Genomic DNA, 20,240 nt, shown 5'->3' with positions numbered 1-20,240 from the left:
GCAACATGATATGACAGAAAATTTTGTCTATCTCATGAAAAGGGCATGTGAAGTGTACTCAAATGGAGTCCACAAACCATGGATAACTGTCTTGGCACATACCTGTGAAATGCAAGAGAGAGAGAGAATTCTAGGACATATTGTCATCTATGGGTGCTGATCAATAGTGTTTATTCTTCCAAAGGATAGGATTAGAAAAATAAAGTGAAAGGGAGAGACAGAAAAGAGGGAAGAAGTGAAGGAAGGTGGAAGAGGAAGAAGAGGGGAAGGAGGATGAGAAAAGGGGGAAGGAAAAATAAAGAAAAGAATTGGTCAATAGTGTATAAAAATTCGTGGGATAGGACCATTATGATTGGGCCCAAGGAGGAAAAAAATCTGCCTTTCTACAAAATTACTTTGTTCCGAGTTAGAAGCAATAATAGGCTAACCCCAACCTTAACCCAACATATCAAAGTTCAATCAGAGAGCGAATATATATATTCGTGGTGATGGAGGAAAAGAGAAGAAAAGGATTTCCAGGTTTTACCCAAACACACCAGTCATACATACAGGTATAGGCCAGAAGACGTTATGACAAAGTGTTGGACAAAGTGCATATTAACAGCACGCATCTTCTCCTCTCTGTTCAAACCCTGGTAGGTGTCTGCTCAGGAATTGAGGACAGCTCTGAGCCTCTGAGGAAGACATGAGGAATCTGGAAGATCTCCAGAGGGAAACAAACAAAAAACCAAATGGTCAGATGGGACATCCCAGTTATGACTCCGTAATTCTTCAGTGGACAAAAACCCAGGTGGCAACATGATATGACAGAAAATTTTGTCTATCTCATGAAAAGGGCATGTGAAGTGTACTCAAATGGAGTCCACAAACCATGGATAACTGTCTTGGCACATACCTGTGAAATGCAAGAGAGAGAGAGAATTCTAGGACATATTGTCATCTATGGGTGCTGATCAATAGTGTTTATTCTTCCAAAGGATAGGATTAGAAAAATAAAGTGAAAGGGAGAGACAGAAAAGAGGGAAGAAGTGAAGGAAGGTGGAAGAGGAAGAAGAGGGGAAGGAGGATGAGAAAAGGGGGAAGGAAAAATAAAGAAAAGAATTGGTCAATAGTGTATAAAAATTCGTGGGATAGGACCATTATGATTGGGCCCAAGGAGGAAAAAAATCTGCCTTTCTACAAAATTACTTTGTTCCGAGTTAGAAGCAATAATAGGCTAACCCCAACCTTAACCCAACATATCAAAGTTCAATCAGAGAGTGAATATATATATTCGTGGTGATGGAGGAAAAGAGAGAAAAAGGATTTCCAGGTTTCACCTAGATATCAAGGACTTGCCCGTGGTAATGGTGGGAACTAGTTAAGCAGTCTCTGAAAGACTGTTCTCTTCATGAATGAAGTTGGAGCTTGTAGTCCACAGGGCAGGCCATCAGCAAGGGAAGGAGGGTATAAAATGCGAGAGAGCAAGAAGAAGACATAATCCACAGGATGAGCTGAAGCTCAGGAGGATGACCTGAAACCCAAGTCCATCCTTACTGCCCATGACTTCGATGGTGTGGGTGTCCTGCAGAAGCTGGAACCCTTTATCATGGAGCTGAACACACACTGCCTGGCTCAGGGCTCAGGGAAGCTGAAGGAGTCCCCGGGAAGGGGAGCAGGTGTAGGCCCACCACTGCATGATGTCAGTGAGGGGAGGTGGCGGAGGGGCAATGAATGGTGTGCCTGAGCTGCCGGATGTGCTGTGTGCTCTCCGCCCTCCAAAGCTGGTGCAATCACTCTGTGGCACACCCTAAGAGGAAACATGGAAAAGGGGACTTTGGGGAATGTAGTTTAGCATAGCCAAGTTGACAAATTACAAAGCCAGCACACCCAGTTTGGAGAAGGGAGTGGTTTTTGGTTTTCTTGTGTCCAAGCACATGTACTGTTTCTTAGTGTAGATCAGGGCCTCTTAGCCTCTACAAAATTGACATTTGGGACCAAATAATTCTTTGTCAAGGCATGGGGGGAGCTATTTTGTGCTCTGTAGGATGTTTAGCAGCATTCCTTGGCCTTTACCAACTAGATGCTAGCAGCAACCTCTCCTGCTCAGTTGTGATAATCAAAATATCTCCAGATATTGCCAAACGTCCTCAAGGGGCAAACTCTTCTGTGGTTGAGAATCACTGGTCTAGATCTCATCCTACATGAGGAGAAAAACCATTAGTTCTTTATTCTGGAAACCAACACAACGCTTTGCCCGCAGAAAGTGTTCAGTAATTATTGACTGAATGCATGCACAGTCAATGAATGCACGCACAGTCACTGAATGCACGCAAAATCAGACGTTGCTGTTCTGATTTCAGATCCCAGCTTTTTTGGCCTAAATTCTCTCCTGGATGATCTTCACTGCTGTGTCTGTCATGGCTGTGTTCACAACCCCTGTATCTTTGTCCCCAGCCCAGACCACTGACCTGTCTGCTAAGTGTCTGTGTTTGAATGCCTCATTGGCCCCTCAGAGCAACATTGCTAAGCTGTACTCTCCCAGCCCCTCCATCCAGGCTTCTCCTGAACTCCTTCTGTCAGGGAATGTCATCATCTGCAGTAAGGAGACCCAGAAACAACAAGTGATCCTAGATGACTGTCCTAGACCACAACTTACCACGCCCTGCCCTTTCTGTGGCTTCCATCACCCAGCCCCTAGGGTCTCTGCAGACTCAGCCACCACTCCGCCCAGAACTCAGGACCCAGTAAGTACTTGTCCTTGGCTCCCCACACACTCTTTTAAACCCTGGCCTTGCACATACGTACTTCTCCATCATGGTGGGAAGGCTCTTTCCCTCTTATTCATCAAGGTAACGGCTTCTTCTTGTTCAAGACTCAGTTCAGGGTCTTCTCATCCAGGTTCTTCCTTCATCATAGTTCTTTCAGCTAACTGACAACACCTCCACATTCTCCTGTGACATTTTATATGTGTCAGAATGGTTGCCCTTTTCACGTTTCGTTATTTAACACTCCATCTTTTCCGCTGGCCTGAGAACTCCTTGAGCTCAGAAACTCTACCTCATCAATATTGTACCACTTTCCAGCACTGGGCCTGGCACAGAGTGGATGCTCACTGAACGCGGTACGACTAAATTATTCTGCTCCAGAGAGAAAAGGATTGTCTCAAGCACTTTGTAATCAAGTATTTTAATTAAAAAACAACAACAACAACAAAAAAAATGATCCCAGCATTTTTGTTAATATGCATAAAACTTGGTAAGTTATAACATGGATAATTTCACTTGATCTTCAGAACTGACTGAGTGTTCACAATTGCCTTTTCTTACCCTCTGCTTTGCCTTGACTTTTGTGAGGTTTCTGCTCTCACCACAGGGCCCTCTGCTTCATCACCTTTAGGGACACCACTAAAGTGTCCCTTTATCAGCTTCTCCCTGGCAGACATTTCCTGCCCAGCTTCCCATTGCTGCTAAGGTCTGCTTATCCTTCCTTGTAACAGAAAAGGCTTTCCTGTTTGTTTTTGAGGCATTTGCAGATGCCTCAACCTCCAGAGATTGGAAGTTCTTCTGTGGCAATTGTAATTGTGAATAAAGTTTCTCCTTGTCTAAGTCTGGGTTTGTTTTTTTTTGGTGTTTTTTTTTTGTTTGTTTGTTTGTTTTGTTTTGTTTTTTGAGAAACTCTCTGATATAAAAACTATGATTAGCCCATTTCATATAAGAGTAAAATGAGGCTTAGAAAAAAATAAGTAAATTTCTCAGGGTCCCATAAACAGTGTCAATGAAAGAAGAAAGTCCAAACCTATGGAAAACTTTTGTAAGAGTTTATTTGAACCCAAACAACGAGGCCTGGCCTGGAAGCAGAATCTCCAAGGATTGAAAAAATGCTCCAGAGAATGGCAGGTTTGCAGTTTTTTAAACATATTTACAGTCAAAGGAAAAGAACACAAGGAAGGTTACATGAAATCCACAGGTGGTAAAAGTGAGGGAGGTGAGAGAAAGCAAAGCGGGGAAATCTCAGGGATTGGGTAAAGAAGTAAGAGGAGAACTACATACTTGTTTTACATTGGTGGGTACAAGAGAGTTAACATTTAACATTTACTGTAAGTAGAGATGGTATGGGGCAACAAGAGAATGGACAACGGGAGTGTGGGGTTGTAGAGCCCTGGGGCAAGTGGTTATGCCTGCAAGGGGTCTGGAGAAAATAGTTACTGACATTCCAAGGGTATATTATCTCAGATGCACAAAAACAATGGACAGGGCTCACTTAAGGCAAAGATTAATCTTTTTAAAATAAATTTATAAGCCAGGAACGTGCCTTCTCACCGTGACCTACCTAGTGAAGAATTTATGGTCAGACCATCCTGTGTGGTTACTCTCTGCCACTGAGCTTGTCAGGTTTACTACAGAGCAGCACCTCTTTTCATTCACAACAGCAATAGGAAATGCAGGACCCAAACCCAGATAGTCTGACTTTTTGAGCATGAAGGTACATCTTCTCAGCCACTGTGCAAAGTGGCCTCACTGAGTTTTCTAAAAGCATCTAGGAAGCAATGCTTCATTGTGCTCATTTAAGATTTCTATGCAGAACTGAAAACACTAAAATTTTGTGTTTTTTTTTAAATGTCAATTCATTCTGTTCATTAATTCACGCTGGAGGAGAGCAGTTAGCCACCCCAAAATATGTCTCTTTGGATTATGGATTATTTCAGGCTGGTTCATTTTAAGAAACAAGACATGGGAGAAGCTCTGAACACCAAGTAAAAGTTATCCTTTGGAAAAGGACACTTACATTTGTAAGGGTGTGCCTGACCTTCCTTGACAATCTGTGGAGAAGGCAGCGACTTAAATCTGCATAACAACCTTACTTTTGTTTTTCCTGGTCATCTACTGTAACAGACTCTCCACCGCAACATATTCTGTTTGGAGCTGAAGGTGGTATTTAAGGTGATGGCTTCCGCCATTTTGGCGAGTTACTCACTTTTCCTGGGTTTCTCTCATGCTTACAGGAAGTGTACATGTTACTAAACTTTCATTTGTTTTTCTTCCGCTAATCTGTGTCAAGTCAATTTGATTATTCGACTTGCCTAAAGATCTTTGAAAAGCAAAGGAAAAATTTCCTCCCAGACAGTGCCAACCTGAATTAGTGAAAACCATTCATTAAAATATCATAATCAAAATTAGTATCTTTATATAATCATTCAAAGCACCTATATAAAGACAACCACACTCCGTGCCCCTGGTTGCTCACTCCTATGCTTGTTATTTCCCAATTATTTCTGTTCAGTTGAGGAAAGCATGAAAATAGGGAATGTATAAAATGGAGTTACTTTAACCAAGGTGCTATAGTTATTAACATTGTGAAGGTTGAGGCATGAAGAAAGACTTCATTCTTGTTCTAACTAGCCTGGATACTTAAACTTTTCAGCCCCGTATCAATTCCTGGATATAGAGGTCAGGTAATTAAGTTTGCAAACATGTTGCAATGATGTTGCTAAACTTTTTTGATATCAGAGTGAATATTCATTATGAATTTGTATCAATTGGACAAACAGTTAACCAAGTTTACTATTTGGAAGTGCTGAAAAGGCTGTGTGAAAAAGTTAGACGACCTGAACTTTTTGGCAACCATTCATGGCTCTTGCATCACGACAATGCACCAGCTCACATGGTACTTACTGTCTGTGGGGGAGTTTTTAGCCAGTAAGCAAATAACTATTGAAACACCCTCCCTACTCACCTGATCTGGCCCCCAATGACTTCTTTCCTTACCTGAAGACAAAGGTAAGGAAAGACATATTGAAAGAAAGACATTTTAATGACATTCAATACATCAAGGGTAATATGACGACAGCTCTGATGGCCATTCCAGAAAAAGAATTACAAAATTGCTTCGAAGGGTGGACTAGGTGCTGGCATCAGTACATAGCCTCCCAAGGGGAGTACTTTGAAGGTGACTATAGTGATATCCAGCAATGAGGTATGTAGCACTTTTTCTAGGAAGAGTTCGCAAACTTAATTGTCAGGCCTCATACATATGGACCTTCAGGTAGTCCTCTAATGACCCCCGAAGGATTCAGGTATACATCTACATGACATTCATTATCCAGATAACTGACTGGGACCTGACCCAACATTCTGGCACCCATCTTCCAGACCACCTGTCATCTGACTGATAACCATCCAGGATCAATCCTAGAACTAAGAAGGCAGGACTGATAATTCTCAAGAGTGTACTTTTTGTTATAAGAAATTTTACCTTTTCTTCTTTGGATAACTTCTGAATTTTTTGCCTTTCTGTGTTTCCAGTTTGCAAACTCTAAAACCTTTGAATAAATCTCTACGCTTTATTTCTAGCAAAGCCTCCAGACACTTTTTGAATTTGTTTGACATAGTTATTTTCTCCTCTCTGTGTGGAAGAAGCCAGAATGCAGAGGCTGATTTCTAGAATCCTCAGGGTTAAAAAAGAAGAAAAGAAAGAAAAGGCAGGTTCCTAAGCTCTGTGCACCCCATGCAGCAGCGAGGAGGCTTACCTGTCCCTTATGCCCACCACCCCACTGTGGGCTGACACTTGCAGTGCATGCACTCTGATGTGGACACAACTTTTCACCTGTGTCAGGCCAATTTGTACCGTAGCCCTCATGGGTAGTTGTGCTGCTATTAGTACCTTATGTGAGAAGTGAGGAGACTGAGGCATGAAGAGGCTGAGCAAGAAACCCAAGGTCACAGAGCAAGTTGGTGACAGAACTGGCATTAAACACAGGACCCCTGGCTCCAGAATCTGAGCTGCCCCCAACCCCACCAGGCTCTCCTGCCCTGTCCCTGCCAAGACTGTCCTACGGCCGCACTACAGCTCGGCTGCTTTCCACTAACAAGGCAAAGGTTAAGGTCCATCTTAACACCATTCAGACCGGTAGCACTTTCTGTCGCATGATCGATCCTAGAATCCTCAGTACGATATATGCAGACAGACCCCAACATTAACTGATTCTTCAATATCCACTTATATTCATTCTCAAGAAGTTCGATGAGCTGAACTAAATGAAAATAGTCACAGGCATTGCAGACATTGGGCTAAAGAGGAAAGACTAACAGGAGACGACATTTCATCCCTGTGAATTATCCTCACCTCCTCATCCAAAATGTGGCATGGGATGATCATATATAAACTTTAATAAACACGGTTTTCTATCCTTTTAAATTTCTGTTTTTCTGACTGTCTTATAATGTACCCAATACATTAGAACAGTATTCTATGTATATAATTTATAAATAAAGGAAAAAAAATAGACATACCCCAGTTTAGAGACTACTCATCAGCTGTGGTGGTCCTCAAAATTGAGGCTACCTGGAAGCTTGCTAAATAAATGCAGATTCCCAGTCCTCAGCCTCATTCAGATTCAGAAGTCAGAGAAACTCACATTTTTACACTAGCATCTTAGTATATTCTGAAACTTGCTCAGAAAATGCCTTCTTTTTTTCCCTCTGTATTTAAAAATAACTTTATTCTCACTCAAAATCCTCAGATCTCCGTAGCAAAGGATATATAAGTGAGTGCAAAGAAGGAGACAAAAATATCAGTCTCCTGCATGTCTTTCTACTTCCACTTACCATGAGACCCCCCCTTTTCCCCAGGCTTGGCCTGTTGCTCCCCTAAGGGGGCGCTGGTCACCACACCATGGCAAAGCCAACTGCTGCCCTCTAATGGCCATTGAGCCCACCAGGTCACTTAGCAGATCATTTCTCAAGGGCAGGTTTGGCCATCTTTCTAAAGAATCCAATTTTTCTCTAATATTTTCTCATTAAGGAACATTTTCCAAAAGCCTTGCTAATTCAAGATATGGAAGGGCAATCAAGCTATTCAATCAAAAAAGGTGCCATCCAAAGGAAGCGTTGCAGAACGAAAGGCAATATTCTCACAAACATATTCATTCATTCAACAAATATTTTGAAAATGTTTGGAACAGTGTACTAGGCATTGTTCAAGGTGCTACTACAAAACAGACAAAAATTCCTATTTTCACAATGACGACAGGCTAATGGGAGGAGACCATGAGGAAATGAATTATATCTTACTCTTAGATGGTATTAAGTGTGGTGGAGAAAAATGTGGCCTGGGAAGAAGCGAGGGGAAGGCTCACAAAAAAGAAAAACAGGAGCATTTTATCAACCACCTATGAATTATTAGATGTCCTACATAAGTCACTTCTCTTACTCTTCACTACTGCCTCATTGTACCCAGACTTTTTTTATATGACAAAAGCTGGTTTTACATGTAAAGAAACTGAAGTTCCAAAACTTTCAGAAACTTGGTCAAGGTGCTAATTAATAGCTGCACTGTGCAAAACTTCTGACCTGGTGGGAGGAACAAAGCCCAAGGCAAATTTGTAAAGGAGAAGGCCCACACCTGCCCTTTCTTAACGCTGACACCCACCTTCTCCAGGCCAGACCTCACCTTTCCCCATTGATGTTTCCCCTTGTTCTCATTCTCTGAAACTCTTATTTTACTCTATGCTAATTCCATAAATGGGTTTTCTTTCTAGAATGCAAGGGGCTAGTGACTGTTAATCTCTGCGAATCCCACCAATTAATTTACCTATTTACAGCCCCATTAGTCAAATTATCATAACCCAGGCAACGCTTTTTCTGGAAATAGTCCCTAATCCTAATGGTGGAAATGCCAGGCCCTCCAGTTGGGCAGTGAAGAATGTGCTTGCTGAAATTATGTCATTTATGGGGATTAGACTTACAGTTAAATATCAGTATCTCATCCTCCAGTCTGTAATAACTATCAGACTCTCAAAAATGCTAAAAGAAAAAGAATCCATGTTTGAGTACAAAACATAAATCCACCTATCCCTAAATGTAGAAAATCTGTTCAATTATTAAGGAAGATTATAAAATGGGGGGAAATGAGCATTTTACAAATAAAGAGAATAAGAAATGAGACTCAGAAAGGTTAAGGGGATTTGGGAGATTACAATTATATCTCTCATTTCTGACAAAGCTGGCATTAGTGTTTGACTTCCAACACAGAGGTTTTGGGGGATTTTAATTGTTTCTTTGTTTTTTGTCTACCCATTTTCAACTCTCATACTTTGAGGATATTGACAAAACAGATTGAATTGAATAAAAAGATTCAATATTATAAAGATGTCAATTCTGCCTAAATGACTCTAAAAGTGTAATGTTGTTCCAATAAACACACACACACACACACACACACACACACACACACACACACACGAACTAAAGAAGCCTCATTCCTGTAACACAGTAGGTTGTCCTTATATATTGTTTCCCTTCCATTTTCATTCCCATGCCTTTGTTTAACAGTTCCCTATTCCCAGAATGCTCTGCCTGCTCCTGTCGGCTTACTTCACTGGGGAGTCCCAAATTATCTCCCTGAAAATAAGACGTAGCCGGACAATCAGCTCTAAGGCGTCTTTTGGAGCAAAAATTAATATAATGCCCAGTCTTATTTTACTATAAAACTGAGTATAATATAGGATAGTATAGTATAATATAATATAAGTAATATAATATAATACCGGGTCTTATATTAATTTTTGCTCCAAAAGACACATTAGAACTGATTGTCCGGCTAAGTCTTATTTTTGGGGAAACACGGTACATTAGCATCCATTTGGTGCTAAACACATAATGGCATATTTCCTTTTTGGAGGCAGAGGCCATGATGTCAATTTCTTCCTGTCCTCATAGCACCAAATAGGCCCATGTACTCAGAGAGAGCCACCAACCTCTCTCCAATCTGGTTCATCTTCACTTTTCTGCCTGTTTTTCTAAGTCACTCTACTATTAGAAAGCTTCCTGTGGCTTCCGTTATGTAGGATAAACTCCAACTCTGGAATAAAGCATGAGCCCCTTCCCCATCGACTTAATTGGGCTTCACTTCTTGCCTCCTTGTCCCCACACACTGTCCCTCCAGGGCCGTGGACCTTCTCATCACTCTTCTTTCAAAATCCTGCGCCTTCACATACGCAGTTTCCTTTACCTGAAATGGCTGGGAAACTCCTTGGAACTAGGACTCAGACACCATGGGCTGCTTAAAGCTGTTCGCTCTTCTTCCTTCCCTGCTCTGAGCTCCCATTACTCTTTGTCCCATAACACATGGACTTGCTTAAACTGTAAGCTCGAAAAGGACTGAGGGATTTCTAATACCTATTTCATGCCTTTAACATGGCAGGGGCTTAGCAAGTACAGCGATGAATGAATGAATGAATGAATGAATGAATGGGTTCAATATATATTTGACTGTTGTTGATATTAATGACCCTGAGAATGTTGGGGGTTGCCAAAGAAGATCCTAAGAATCTTATATTCTTTGGCATCCTTGGCAGAAACCAAATCTGGTTTAGGGCCAAAGGCCTCAGACCCACCAAACTCTCTTCTACTGTTGGAAATACAATTGGCTACCCAAAAGATTTGGTGAGAGGTTACTGTATTTCAGAAGAAAATGTTAGTAATTCTCTGACTTAATTCTTATAATTATATCCTTTTTTATGAAGCCCTTTATATTAGCCTCTTCTTTCTTAATCTTTTGATTTGCAGGATTGCAATGGGCAGGGCTGGCTTCAGGGGCTTGTTTCCTGTGCAGTAACCCAACCCACCCCCACACTCAGAAGAGCCCCACATTTGGTTTAATGCTCTAATGCCACCATCATGAAATTCTTAATAAATTTGAGCAAGGAACCCCATATTTTCATTTTGTACTGAGTCCCATAAATTATGTAGCCAGTCTTGCCAATGAGTATACTTCCCAACTTTTCCCAGTTTGCTGGAAGCTTCCCAATTTTAACACTGAAATTTCCCCAAATTGGGAAACACTTCTGTCCTGGGCAAACCAGAACAATTGGTCACATTACTTATGGTCCTCAAACTGCAAACCTATGATGCATGTGTCACTTTGTTCAGTTAATAGTATGACCTAACGACTTATGAGCAGAAGAGTCTATTTAGGACATAGAATTCTATGGAAAACTATATTGGTGATCCCTACAAGTTAACATTTCTAAACACAATGTATGAAGCACTGCGAACTACAGTTTAAGACTTTACCAACTCAGTCTTTTAAGTTAAACGGACCTATTTCAAAGGACAACTATGGAAAAGAGTTGCAGAGTTTAAGGTCGCTAGAAGGACTTCCCCGAGTTTATGAGCCATCTGGAATTCATGTAAATGTACGAGTATGTATGAGCATCGACTGTGAACAACGTCCAAAGCTTTGATCAGTTTCTCAAATCCCTCAGAGACCATGAAAAAGTATAATGATAACTGTTGGTGAATATTGAAATTTGGGGCATTCCAGAGAAAGTTCTAAGGAGTTCTGCTTGGAAGACCTGAATGTACCAGATCTGAGGCATTCCGGGAATACATCCATTCTGTTTTAGGGCCAAAATTCATAGATCCATCTCACTCCAGTGACCAGAAACCCTTCTAAAAAGTCTTTCCAACATGACATAATGTGTCTGATCTTGATTCTATATTCATTTTTAATACATGACATATTTATCTATTCTGGGCAGCAAGGCAGATGTCATAGCTTCTCCAGATTTGAACCTAACATCTGTAATACCATCATATATGCTCTCAATGGAAGCCAAGTAAACTATACATCCAGGAGCTTTGGTGTCCACAGAATATTCAGTCATAATTTTTTTAAAAACCAATGCCTCCAGGAAATACCTAAAATATAGTGATTACGATTTTTCATGGGAAATGCCAATACATGAATTTTCGCTAGATCTCAATCCAAAAAAAAGAAACTTGAAGACACTATAAATATGCAAGTCCCAGCTCGGAACTGGTTTAGCTGCAATGCCTGTGACGGATTTACTCAACTAGAGCAATCAAAATGACATGGTTGGTGACAATACCTGTCACCCCACTGACTGGTGACAGATTTGTTTGATTAATTGCCTAGGAAGTTCCTTCTCCCCTCTTTTGCAACCCCTCTTCTTTGTGTGTTCCCTCTGAAACTATTCATTTCCTCGGGGAGCACAGTGCACCAAAAACTTAACTCACTCAACAAGTACTTACTGGGCATCCACTACGTCCTGAGGGCATTGCCTGCGGGACTCAGGGTGGTCAACAAAACAGAGCACGTTGCCAACTTCATGGAGGTTACAAAGTGCCTGTGTCAATTTACACTGCCACCAACCGTGCATTAAATGTTCCCATTTCCCCACATTCTACCCAATACTTGTTGTTAGTCTTTTTGATGGAGGTTTGACAGACGTTTTCAATGTGTGTCATTATCTAATTGCCATTTGATTAGTAATGAAGTTGTCAATTCTATTTGTCACCCAGTTTCCTGTCCTATAAATTTTCAATTCATGTACTTGGCTCATATTTCTATTGGAATGTTTGTTTTTATTGATTACCCTTAGTTTGTTGTGTATTCTGGATACTATCTTCGGTCTGGTTCCCAGAAGCAGATCCTGACACAAGGACTCATGTACAAGTGATTTTTAAAGAAGCATTATTTAAGAATTATTTATCAAAGAAGTGGGTATTTATAGGGAAAACTGGTAAAAAAGTGGGTGAAGCAGGAGAGGAAAGGGGAGGAAGCAAAGCAAGGATGTGCTCTTCGGCAAAGTCCCACAGTAGGTGCTTTCTGCCTGATCCCACAAGGACTATGGATTGTAAAAGTCATGTTGTAGGATGTAAACCCCTAGGCATTTCTAGCTCTCTGAGGGCGTGGAGGCAGTGACTCTAGCACTCCTTTTAAAAAGAACCACAGGTGTTAGCTGTTGGAAGCAAAAATTCACCAGGGTGGGAAGTGTGGGGCACAAAAGCAATAAAAAGGAATCAAAGGTGAACTCGTGGAAACTGACATCATGCACGATAGACAACAGTATCATGAAAGGGTCATTCAATTCCATCATTAATTCAAGAAATGCAAACTATAACAGTAAGGTATTTTTTACCTATCATATTTACAAAGATTTAAGAGTTAGACAAACATTCTCACCACAAAAAAAAATTGCAACGATGTGAGTGATGCATGTGTTAACTAACTTTATTGTGGTAATCATTTTGTAATATATACACATACAAAAAAGCACATGTACACCTTAAACTAATACAATGTTATATGTCAGTATCTCAATAAAGTTAAAAAAAACTCAAACAAAACCCTTTTGTATTGTATATTATTGCTAGAATAGAAAATACAGAGGGTGCCAAAAAAAATGTATACACATTTTAAGGAAAAAAACTGTATTAAAATTGTAATACTCAATATACACCCATAACAAAAGATGAATACAAGTCATGTATATACATTTTTTTTGGCACCCCCGGTATATTTTTCATTCAATTTTTGAACTTTATTTACATATTCCACATATCTTCCCAAATATTTTGTAGCATGTATAAGCTGAGAAAAAAAAATACAAACAAAAAAGTTAATGTTTACACAAATAAAATTTGACTTTTTTTTTGAAGCTGCGTATTTGTAGTAAAACTTCTCAATCTTAAAAAAAAAAAAAAAGAATTAGGCAATATCCACCTCTAGGTTGGCAATGGTGAAATAGGTCTTTTCATACATGTTGTTGGAAGTCTAAATTTGTTAGGCCCTTTTTCTGAAAACTATTTGGCAGAATCTATTAACATTTAAGATCAGATACCTTTCAATATAGTGATTTCTTTCCTGGGAATTTGTCCTCTAGCCATATTCACACAAGAACAAGCTGTTTCCTGCAGCATTATTTGTAAAGGCAAAAATTAAAAACTACCAACTGCTACCAGTAAAGGACATCCATACAAAAGAATATTATTTGTTGTTTAAAATAATAAAATATGCAACTATATGTACTGGCGTGGAACTATGACCATGAGATATTGGATATGTCTTGCCTAGTGAGTGACTATACAAGTTACTTAACCTCTCCAAACCTCAATTTCTTCATCTGTACAGTGAGGATAATATCATTGAAGTAATAATGTCGCTGTGCAGATGAAATTAGATAATATATATCAAGTGTTCTGTATGTGCCTGGCACATAGTAAATAATCAATAAGTATTCAAAATATCATTGTTATTGTTAAGAGAAAAAATGAAAGCTTCTAAAAAGCATGTATAATTGCTTTCCTTTTGTTAAAAACTCCAACGTATACTATAGGAAAAAACATTTAAGTTTCATATCTTTTAAAAATATGACATTTGGGGGATAGAGAATTTCCACTTTTTACTTTATACATAGTAGGATTTACAACATTTCCAACAACGAACACACATTACCTTAACAGTGATAATGAAATATGGTTTTTAAAATGATAGAAGAGACTTAGACCCAGGAATGTTTTCATCAGCATCTCTTCCTTCTGTTGTTCAGCTAAATGCTTAAAAACACTCTTCAACTAAGAGTACTCTCATCTAATGTGTCTGTGCAGTGAAAAAGTTATCACGACAGTGAGAATCAAGGGACTCAACAGAGAAAATGTACTGTCACAAGCACACAGAATGAATGGTGAGCTGTTTTCAGTTTTGACAAGAAGCTACACCATATTAATAATGGAGGAAAAACTGAGAATCCTATAGTTCTGACGTGTCTGTCAAATCTATGAGGATATTGGAAATATGATTTTTAAAGTATATATTATATATATATATTCACAGTATGATTTTTAAATTGTGTGTGTTTATATATATACATATATATGTATATATGTATATGTATAACTTTTTTTTTTTTAATTTCAGTGCGTCACTCCAAATAAAGTGGAAACCAAAATTCTGTGGATATTTAGAATATCACAGAACAGGCATTTGAGCCAAAAAATTGTTTGCCTACAAAATTTTTTTTCTTTCATTCTCTGCCAGGAGGGTTACATAAGCCTCTCTCCAGTACCACCCAAAGCCCTCAGTAAAAGGAACACACACAAATAATAAAAAGACAAAGGGTCCAAGTGGAAATTCACTTGTATTTATTTTTCTTATACAGAATCAGAGAAGTAAAAACCAGTACCAAACTCCAGGTAAAATAGAGTTTGATATGATTGATTGGGCTGCATACTTTCTGTACGCACAGCATTCTACATTAAAAATAAACACACATATGTCATATTACAAAATGTAGAAGTAAATTTTTTAAAAGTTAAAGTACTAGCACATAAATGATGTAGTGTGTTAGGGAAACAGTCTCTTGTCAATCACCCATTTTCCCAATTAAATGAATCTACAATTTCCTTTTTTTAACAACTTTTTTTCCCCATAAAAGTTGTACTTTCAAAAGTTACTTTCTAATTATGTCATGAGAACACAGTTGGTAATTAGCAACACTTCTCTCACTCCAGATAAGACGATTTTAAACATCGAAATTTCGTCAGCAAGCTTTTCTACCATGCTGGGTACAGCACACTGTTTTACGTGCTTCTCGTATCGTGTATAATCAGTGAAAGAGATGGCATTTCACATCCTAATACTATGGTGAAACACTAAGAATGAATGAGATTGAACAGAGTTGCAAATAGATTTTGACAATGTATTTACTTCAAGAAAACATGTTATATATATCAGGGGGGAAAAATTACCCTGAAAGAAAGAGCTCTGAAATTATTTTTCAATTTCAATTTTTAATATGCCTTTTCTATGGCAACACTATTGGATGAAATGTTGAAATTGATTGATTGATGTAGGACTAAAAAGACTAGATATCCTGGCAGTTGTTTTATAATAAGAAAAACAGTATAAATAGCACCTTATCATGATTCTGCAGGGGTTTTAACACTTACAATAATAGGAAATTGCCTTTAAAAAGTTGTTCTTACTTAGAGTTCTAGCTTTAGTGTTCTTTAACAAAGGCCATACTTTATGGCCTGAAAAACAAACACAAAAAATTATATCTGGCTTTATGTATTAGTAAACACGTAGTCAGGGTCCATATTTAACTCTGGAAAAATATTTATGTTCATTAATAAATGTTTCGACTAATTTCTCTAAAAAAATTCTTCTAGTGTTTTCTAATGCCACAAGCTTACTAGGAAATTACCTCTAAAAACTGATAATATAAATCATCGATGTTTTAACTACTTTTAAAAAAAGAGGGGTATCTGTTTCTTTTGCGTTTAATAACCTGAAAATGAGTCTATAAAAATATTTTTTAAAAATACAGTAACACTGCTCAGTTTTGTTAGGTCCCTTGTTTTTTGTGGTTTTTTTTTTCATAGAAAGAATGTACAACTCTTTTTGCAATTATTGCTAACAAAAGAGAAAAAAGAAATAGTGATCCCTTCAATTTAGTAGCAACATCAACATCAACCCCATTTCTCTCAGAGCATTTAGAGAGAGAGGAGTCAGAGGAACATAAACCACGGGTCCTTCAGGAAAAAGAAATCACTTCATTGTGTTGGAAGCAACAGCGGGCTGCACTCGTCTGCCCCATGCTCGGGGACACAGCCAGGCCACCCCTGCCCTGCCCCTCCCACATAAAGTGCACTAAAGCCTTCTTTTCGTCTACAACAGTCTTTTGGTATAAAGGTTGTAGCGGAAAATTGCTGTGTTGTTCTTTTGGGGCATCTCTCCTCCTCCGGCTTGTGTTGCTTGTGGGGTACTGTAACTTGTCTAGTTCCATTTCACAACTAGTGCCCTTTCCACTATATTCCATAACCTCACGACTTCACCTCTGACCTTTTCACTTGCCTTCTTTCCAACACGATAAAATAGAATCTGCCCTTCTATATTCTGGTCGATTGAAAGGGGTCTTATTTAAGATCGCAAACAAATAAGCCCCCTTGGGAATTGAAAGTGTCCTCCCAGAGACCTGAATTAACAATGTCTTTTTAAAAAGAGATTAAGTTCATAGACTATAAATAACGTCAGATGAAAACATTAAACAGTTGAGGACTTCATTGGCAACGCAGGCAGAGTGCACGCCAGGCGAACCTGGTGCTCTCTCTCAGTCCTTAAAAGCTAATAAAAAAATCATTTTTGGTTACATAAAAGGTATCGAGTACATATTTCATGCCTTTGTATACCAACTGTAGCAAACAGGGTTAGAATAATATGCTTAGGAATCCGTATTACTGAATTGTTCAGAAACATGTCTCAACCATACACCCTCAGAGGGCATTTTTTTACACGTCAGTCAGAGATCTGCTTCATCCTTCAAATAGCTTCATTGATAAGACGATTTTAAACACTCGAAATCTTGAAAGCAAAACTGACAAGGCTTCAGAATTTAAAAAGCAACAGCTTACAGTGTGTGGCATCAAGTTGAAAGCTATGTTGTCCTGATGTTTTCAGAACAGTTTCAAAAGACAAAAATACATTTGCCACCGATGTATCATAAACATTTGGCTGCCCTTTGTCATCAGCCACAAAATTATAGTGCTTTACACAATAAGATCAACTTCTAAGCTGCAATTTTTTAAAAAATCCAACTTGCGATTTTAAAAAGTTCTGTTTAATAAATGCTCAGAATTAGTACCAAACTGGTCTCTTTCAGAAGATCTGCAATGTAGGAACTGTGACTAATGCTCTGCTACTCTCCCACTGGAAGGACTAGCTGTCTAAATGCTATGCTGTAAAATGATGGAGGGTAAACCCCAGTAGGACTGTGTGTGCCTTTGGAAAGACAGAGTAACAAGAATTATCAGGACCAGCATGGATTCAAAACTACATTGTATTCCATACAGCAGAATTTTACTATCCATACAATGATTTTTAAAGCTCGGGTTAAATATTTAAAGCATTTGGTACTACTGTCATCAATTCAGTTTTTGAAACTGTCAATCAGGTTTAAATTGTGTACATTTCCTGGACCAGACCACCCATGGGAAGTCACTGCCTGTGGTCAGCTTTTTAATGGTTTATAATCAATTGATGTACAAATTTCAACTAACACCCATAAAGCTTAGTCATGGGGCGCAGAGAGAAAAATGGAGAAACAATTCTGCATAACCCACCACAGGAATGCAGGCTTGCATAAAATGAAAATAGGATATTTATTTATGTTTAACTTAATGTACTGTCAATCAAATCCAGGCAATGATTAAACTGGCCACATGGAAAGGAGGGAGCATGAGTCGTGGAGGCAGAAAGTGGTACGTACGTACACCTGCAGACTTGCTCTGCTCCATCTGTTTTTCCAAGAGGCCCAGGAAATGTCAGGTCATGGCTGTACCCAAGTTACAATGGTATCGATTACAGCCAGGTTAGGAAGGGCTCGCTTTTGTTCAGAGCAGACTCTACATCATTGAAGAGGGGGATCAGATCTTCAGATTCCAAAGTTCCTAGGTCAACATTTGTTCCTGGAAGGCAGTCAAGAAAATCAGGGAAACGGGTCTGCTGAGGATTGATGTTCATGGGTGTCTGTCCGGCATTTTCTCCTGTAACAGAATGAAAGGAAATCATTTTAACCCCTTTTTGAAGCTCTTGAAAGAGGGACAGTTCCAGGGTTAACATAGCTCTCATCTTCATATGTGCTGTGCCTATGTTTAAGCAGATGATTATACCGCTGCTGGTTTACAATATTGCATCTCCGGGCAACATTTCAGCTCCCCCAACAAACACTGAGTCGATGGTGCTTACTCCTAAGAGATGCACAGATGCCGGGAGAATCTTTACTTGCTCTGAGTAGACGTGGTCCAGAATGGACAGGTCCAGGGAGACAGGCAAGGAGAGTGTGAAGGCACTGTGACCCACCAGCTGTGCCGCCCCATGAAAGCGGCAGGAAGGGCTGTGTTGTGAAAGAGGAGAGAGGCCCTACCTGTAATAAATAGCTTATCACAAGGCTATAATCTCAGGATTTAATTGTAGGCTTATATCTACGCATGTCCTCCCTTCTTTACATTCAAAGATGGTAGTGAGGAGTTTCTTTTAACCATGTTATTAAAAGGCTGTCTTCATTGATGGCTCTAGGGGTCAATTTCAAATCCTTTTATAAGGTGGGTTCTGCAGAGCGTCTCCCTTCCCCCACATACGTACACCCCACAACTATCTACCATTCTCACAGTGCCTATGAGTCACAATGCAAGACTGAGATAGAACGGTTCTTAGAAGTCTTGCAGTACAAAAACATGCTTTGTTTTATTTTGTTTGTGTAGAAGTCTATTTCCTAAACCCATTTAATCACCTAATCCTATTTTGGCAGAATTTATATCCTAATAGAGTCTATAGAACACAGTTGAAAAACTGCTGTTCTAGAGGAAAGTGAAATATCTGGGCTATGCCATAAAGAATACATGCTCTTCATGAATAACAGTATAAGAAAAAGTGTACTGACTTTTGTGCCAGTAGGCTGACCTTTGTCGCTGTGTGAACTTAGACATACATAACTTGTCTGACCTTCAGTTTACCTATCTGAAATTGGGAGTATACTACCTTCTCTTTTTAATTTTTACTTTTTATATTTTTAAGTATAGTACCTTCTTCACAAATCGAAGTAAAACACCATGATGTCTCTCATATACCCATGGCTCTGGGTACCATTCATACATACAAACTCATACACATACAAAAATACAATAAATGTTTGTTGATTGTGCTGAGAGAAGGAAAAACCTTGGAATTCAATCACTGCTGATTACACAATATTAGAACAACTAGTTAATTCAAACAGCCCCAAACAATTTTCTGAAGGCATAAAATATACCTCAAATATTGAGAAGCATTGATAACTAAGGCCAATTTCCACTATAGCATCATTTTTAAGAAACCCATTAAATAAGCTTTTGTGTCTTAAAAGTGCAGAAGCCTCTCTGAAAAGTACGCATAGAAATTTCAGTATTCTGAGCAAAACTGCAAAAAATTCATTTTAACTATATGCATTAAATATTTTCCAAGGAGAAAAATTACATCTTTCCTAGAGATAAGGGAAACACAGTCAAACTTCATCGTGGTGAAAGCAAAGCTAAATGACTTTCCTATAACTCATAAAATACCGGTGATGATCTTTTACAGGATTTTCATTGTAAAAGGCAATAATTTAAAAATTAAATCAAGTTCAACTACATGACCTCAATACAGTGTTCCTGATACTGAAAGACATCACCATAGAAGAGAAAATCCAAAATAACTTTTTCCTACTTGAGTGTAACAGACAGAAGTACAGTTTAAAAAACTTATCTGCCCTGAAAAATTTTCTGATCTAAAATGCTTGTTTTCTTCATCTCCAGTTACAATCATTCATCTCTATTGATTTCCCATTTTAACTTTTTTTTTTTTTAAAGGAGGGCGCAGCGCACAGTGGCCCATGTGGGGATCGACCCAGCAACCTTGGAGCTATCAGCACCGCGCTC

At 39.0% G+C, this 20,240-nt stretch overlaps 1 protein-coding gene across 1 annotated transcript in view; it reads right to left on the bottom strand.

Annotated features, from left to right (window-relative positions):
• Positions 1–14,904: 14,904 nt before the first annotated feature.
• The window catches only part of WWTR1 (WW domain containing transcription regulator 1), a 132,502-nt gene continuing 127,166 nt past the window's right edge, over positions 14,905–20,240 (bottom strand). The window contains exon 7 of the mRNA XM_019748839.2: positions 14,905–18,329. Within this exon, the coding sequence (XP_019604398.1) occupies positions 18,145–18,329 (185 nt within the window). The 3' untranslated portion in view covers positions 14,905–18,144. The remainder of the gene's footprint in view (positions 18,330–20,240) is intronic.

The sequence above is a fragment of the Rhinolophus sinicus genome, linkage group LG01 (assembly GCF_036562045.2).
Source record: "Rhinolophus sinicus isolate RSC01 linkage group LG01, ASM3656204v1, whole genome shotgun sequence".
NCBI lineage: Eukaryota > Metazoa > Chordata > Mammalia > Chiroptera > Rhinolophidae > Rhinolophus > Rhinolophus sinicus.
This window is presented reverse-complemented; position numbering and strand designations above follow the sequence as displayed.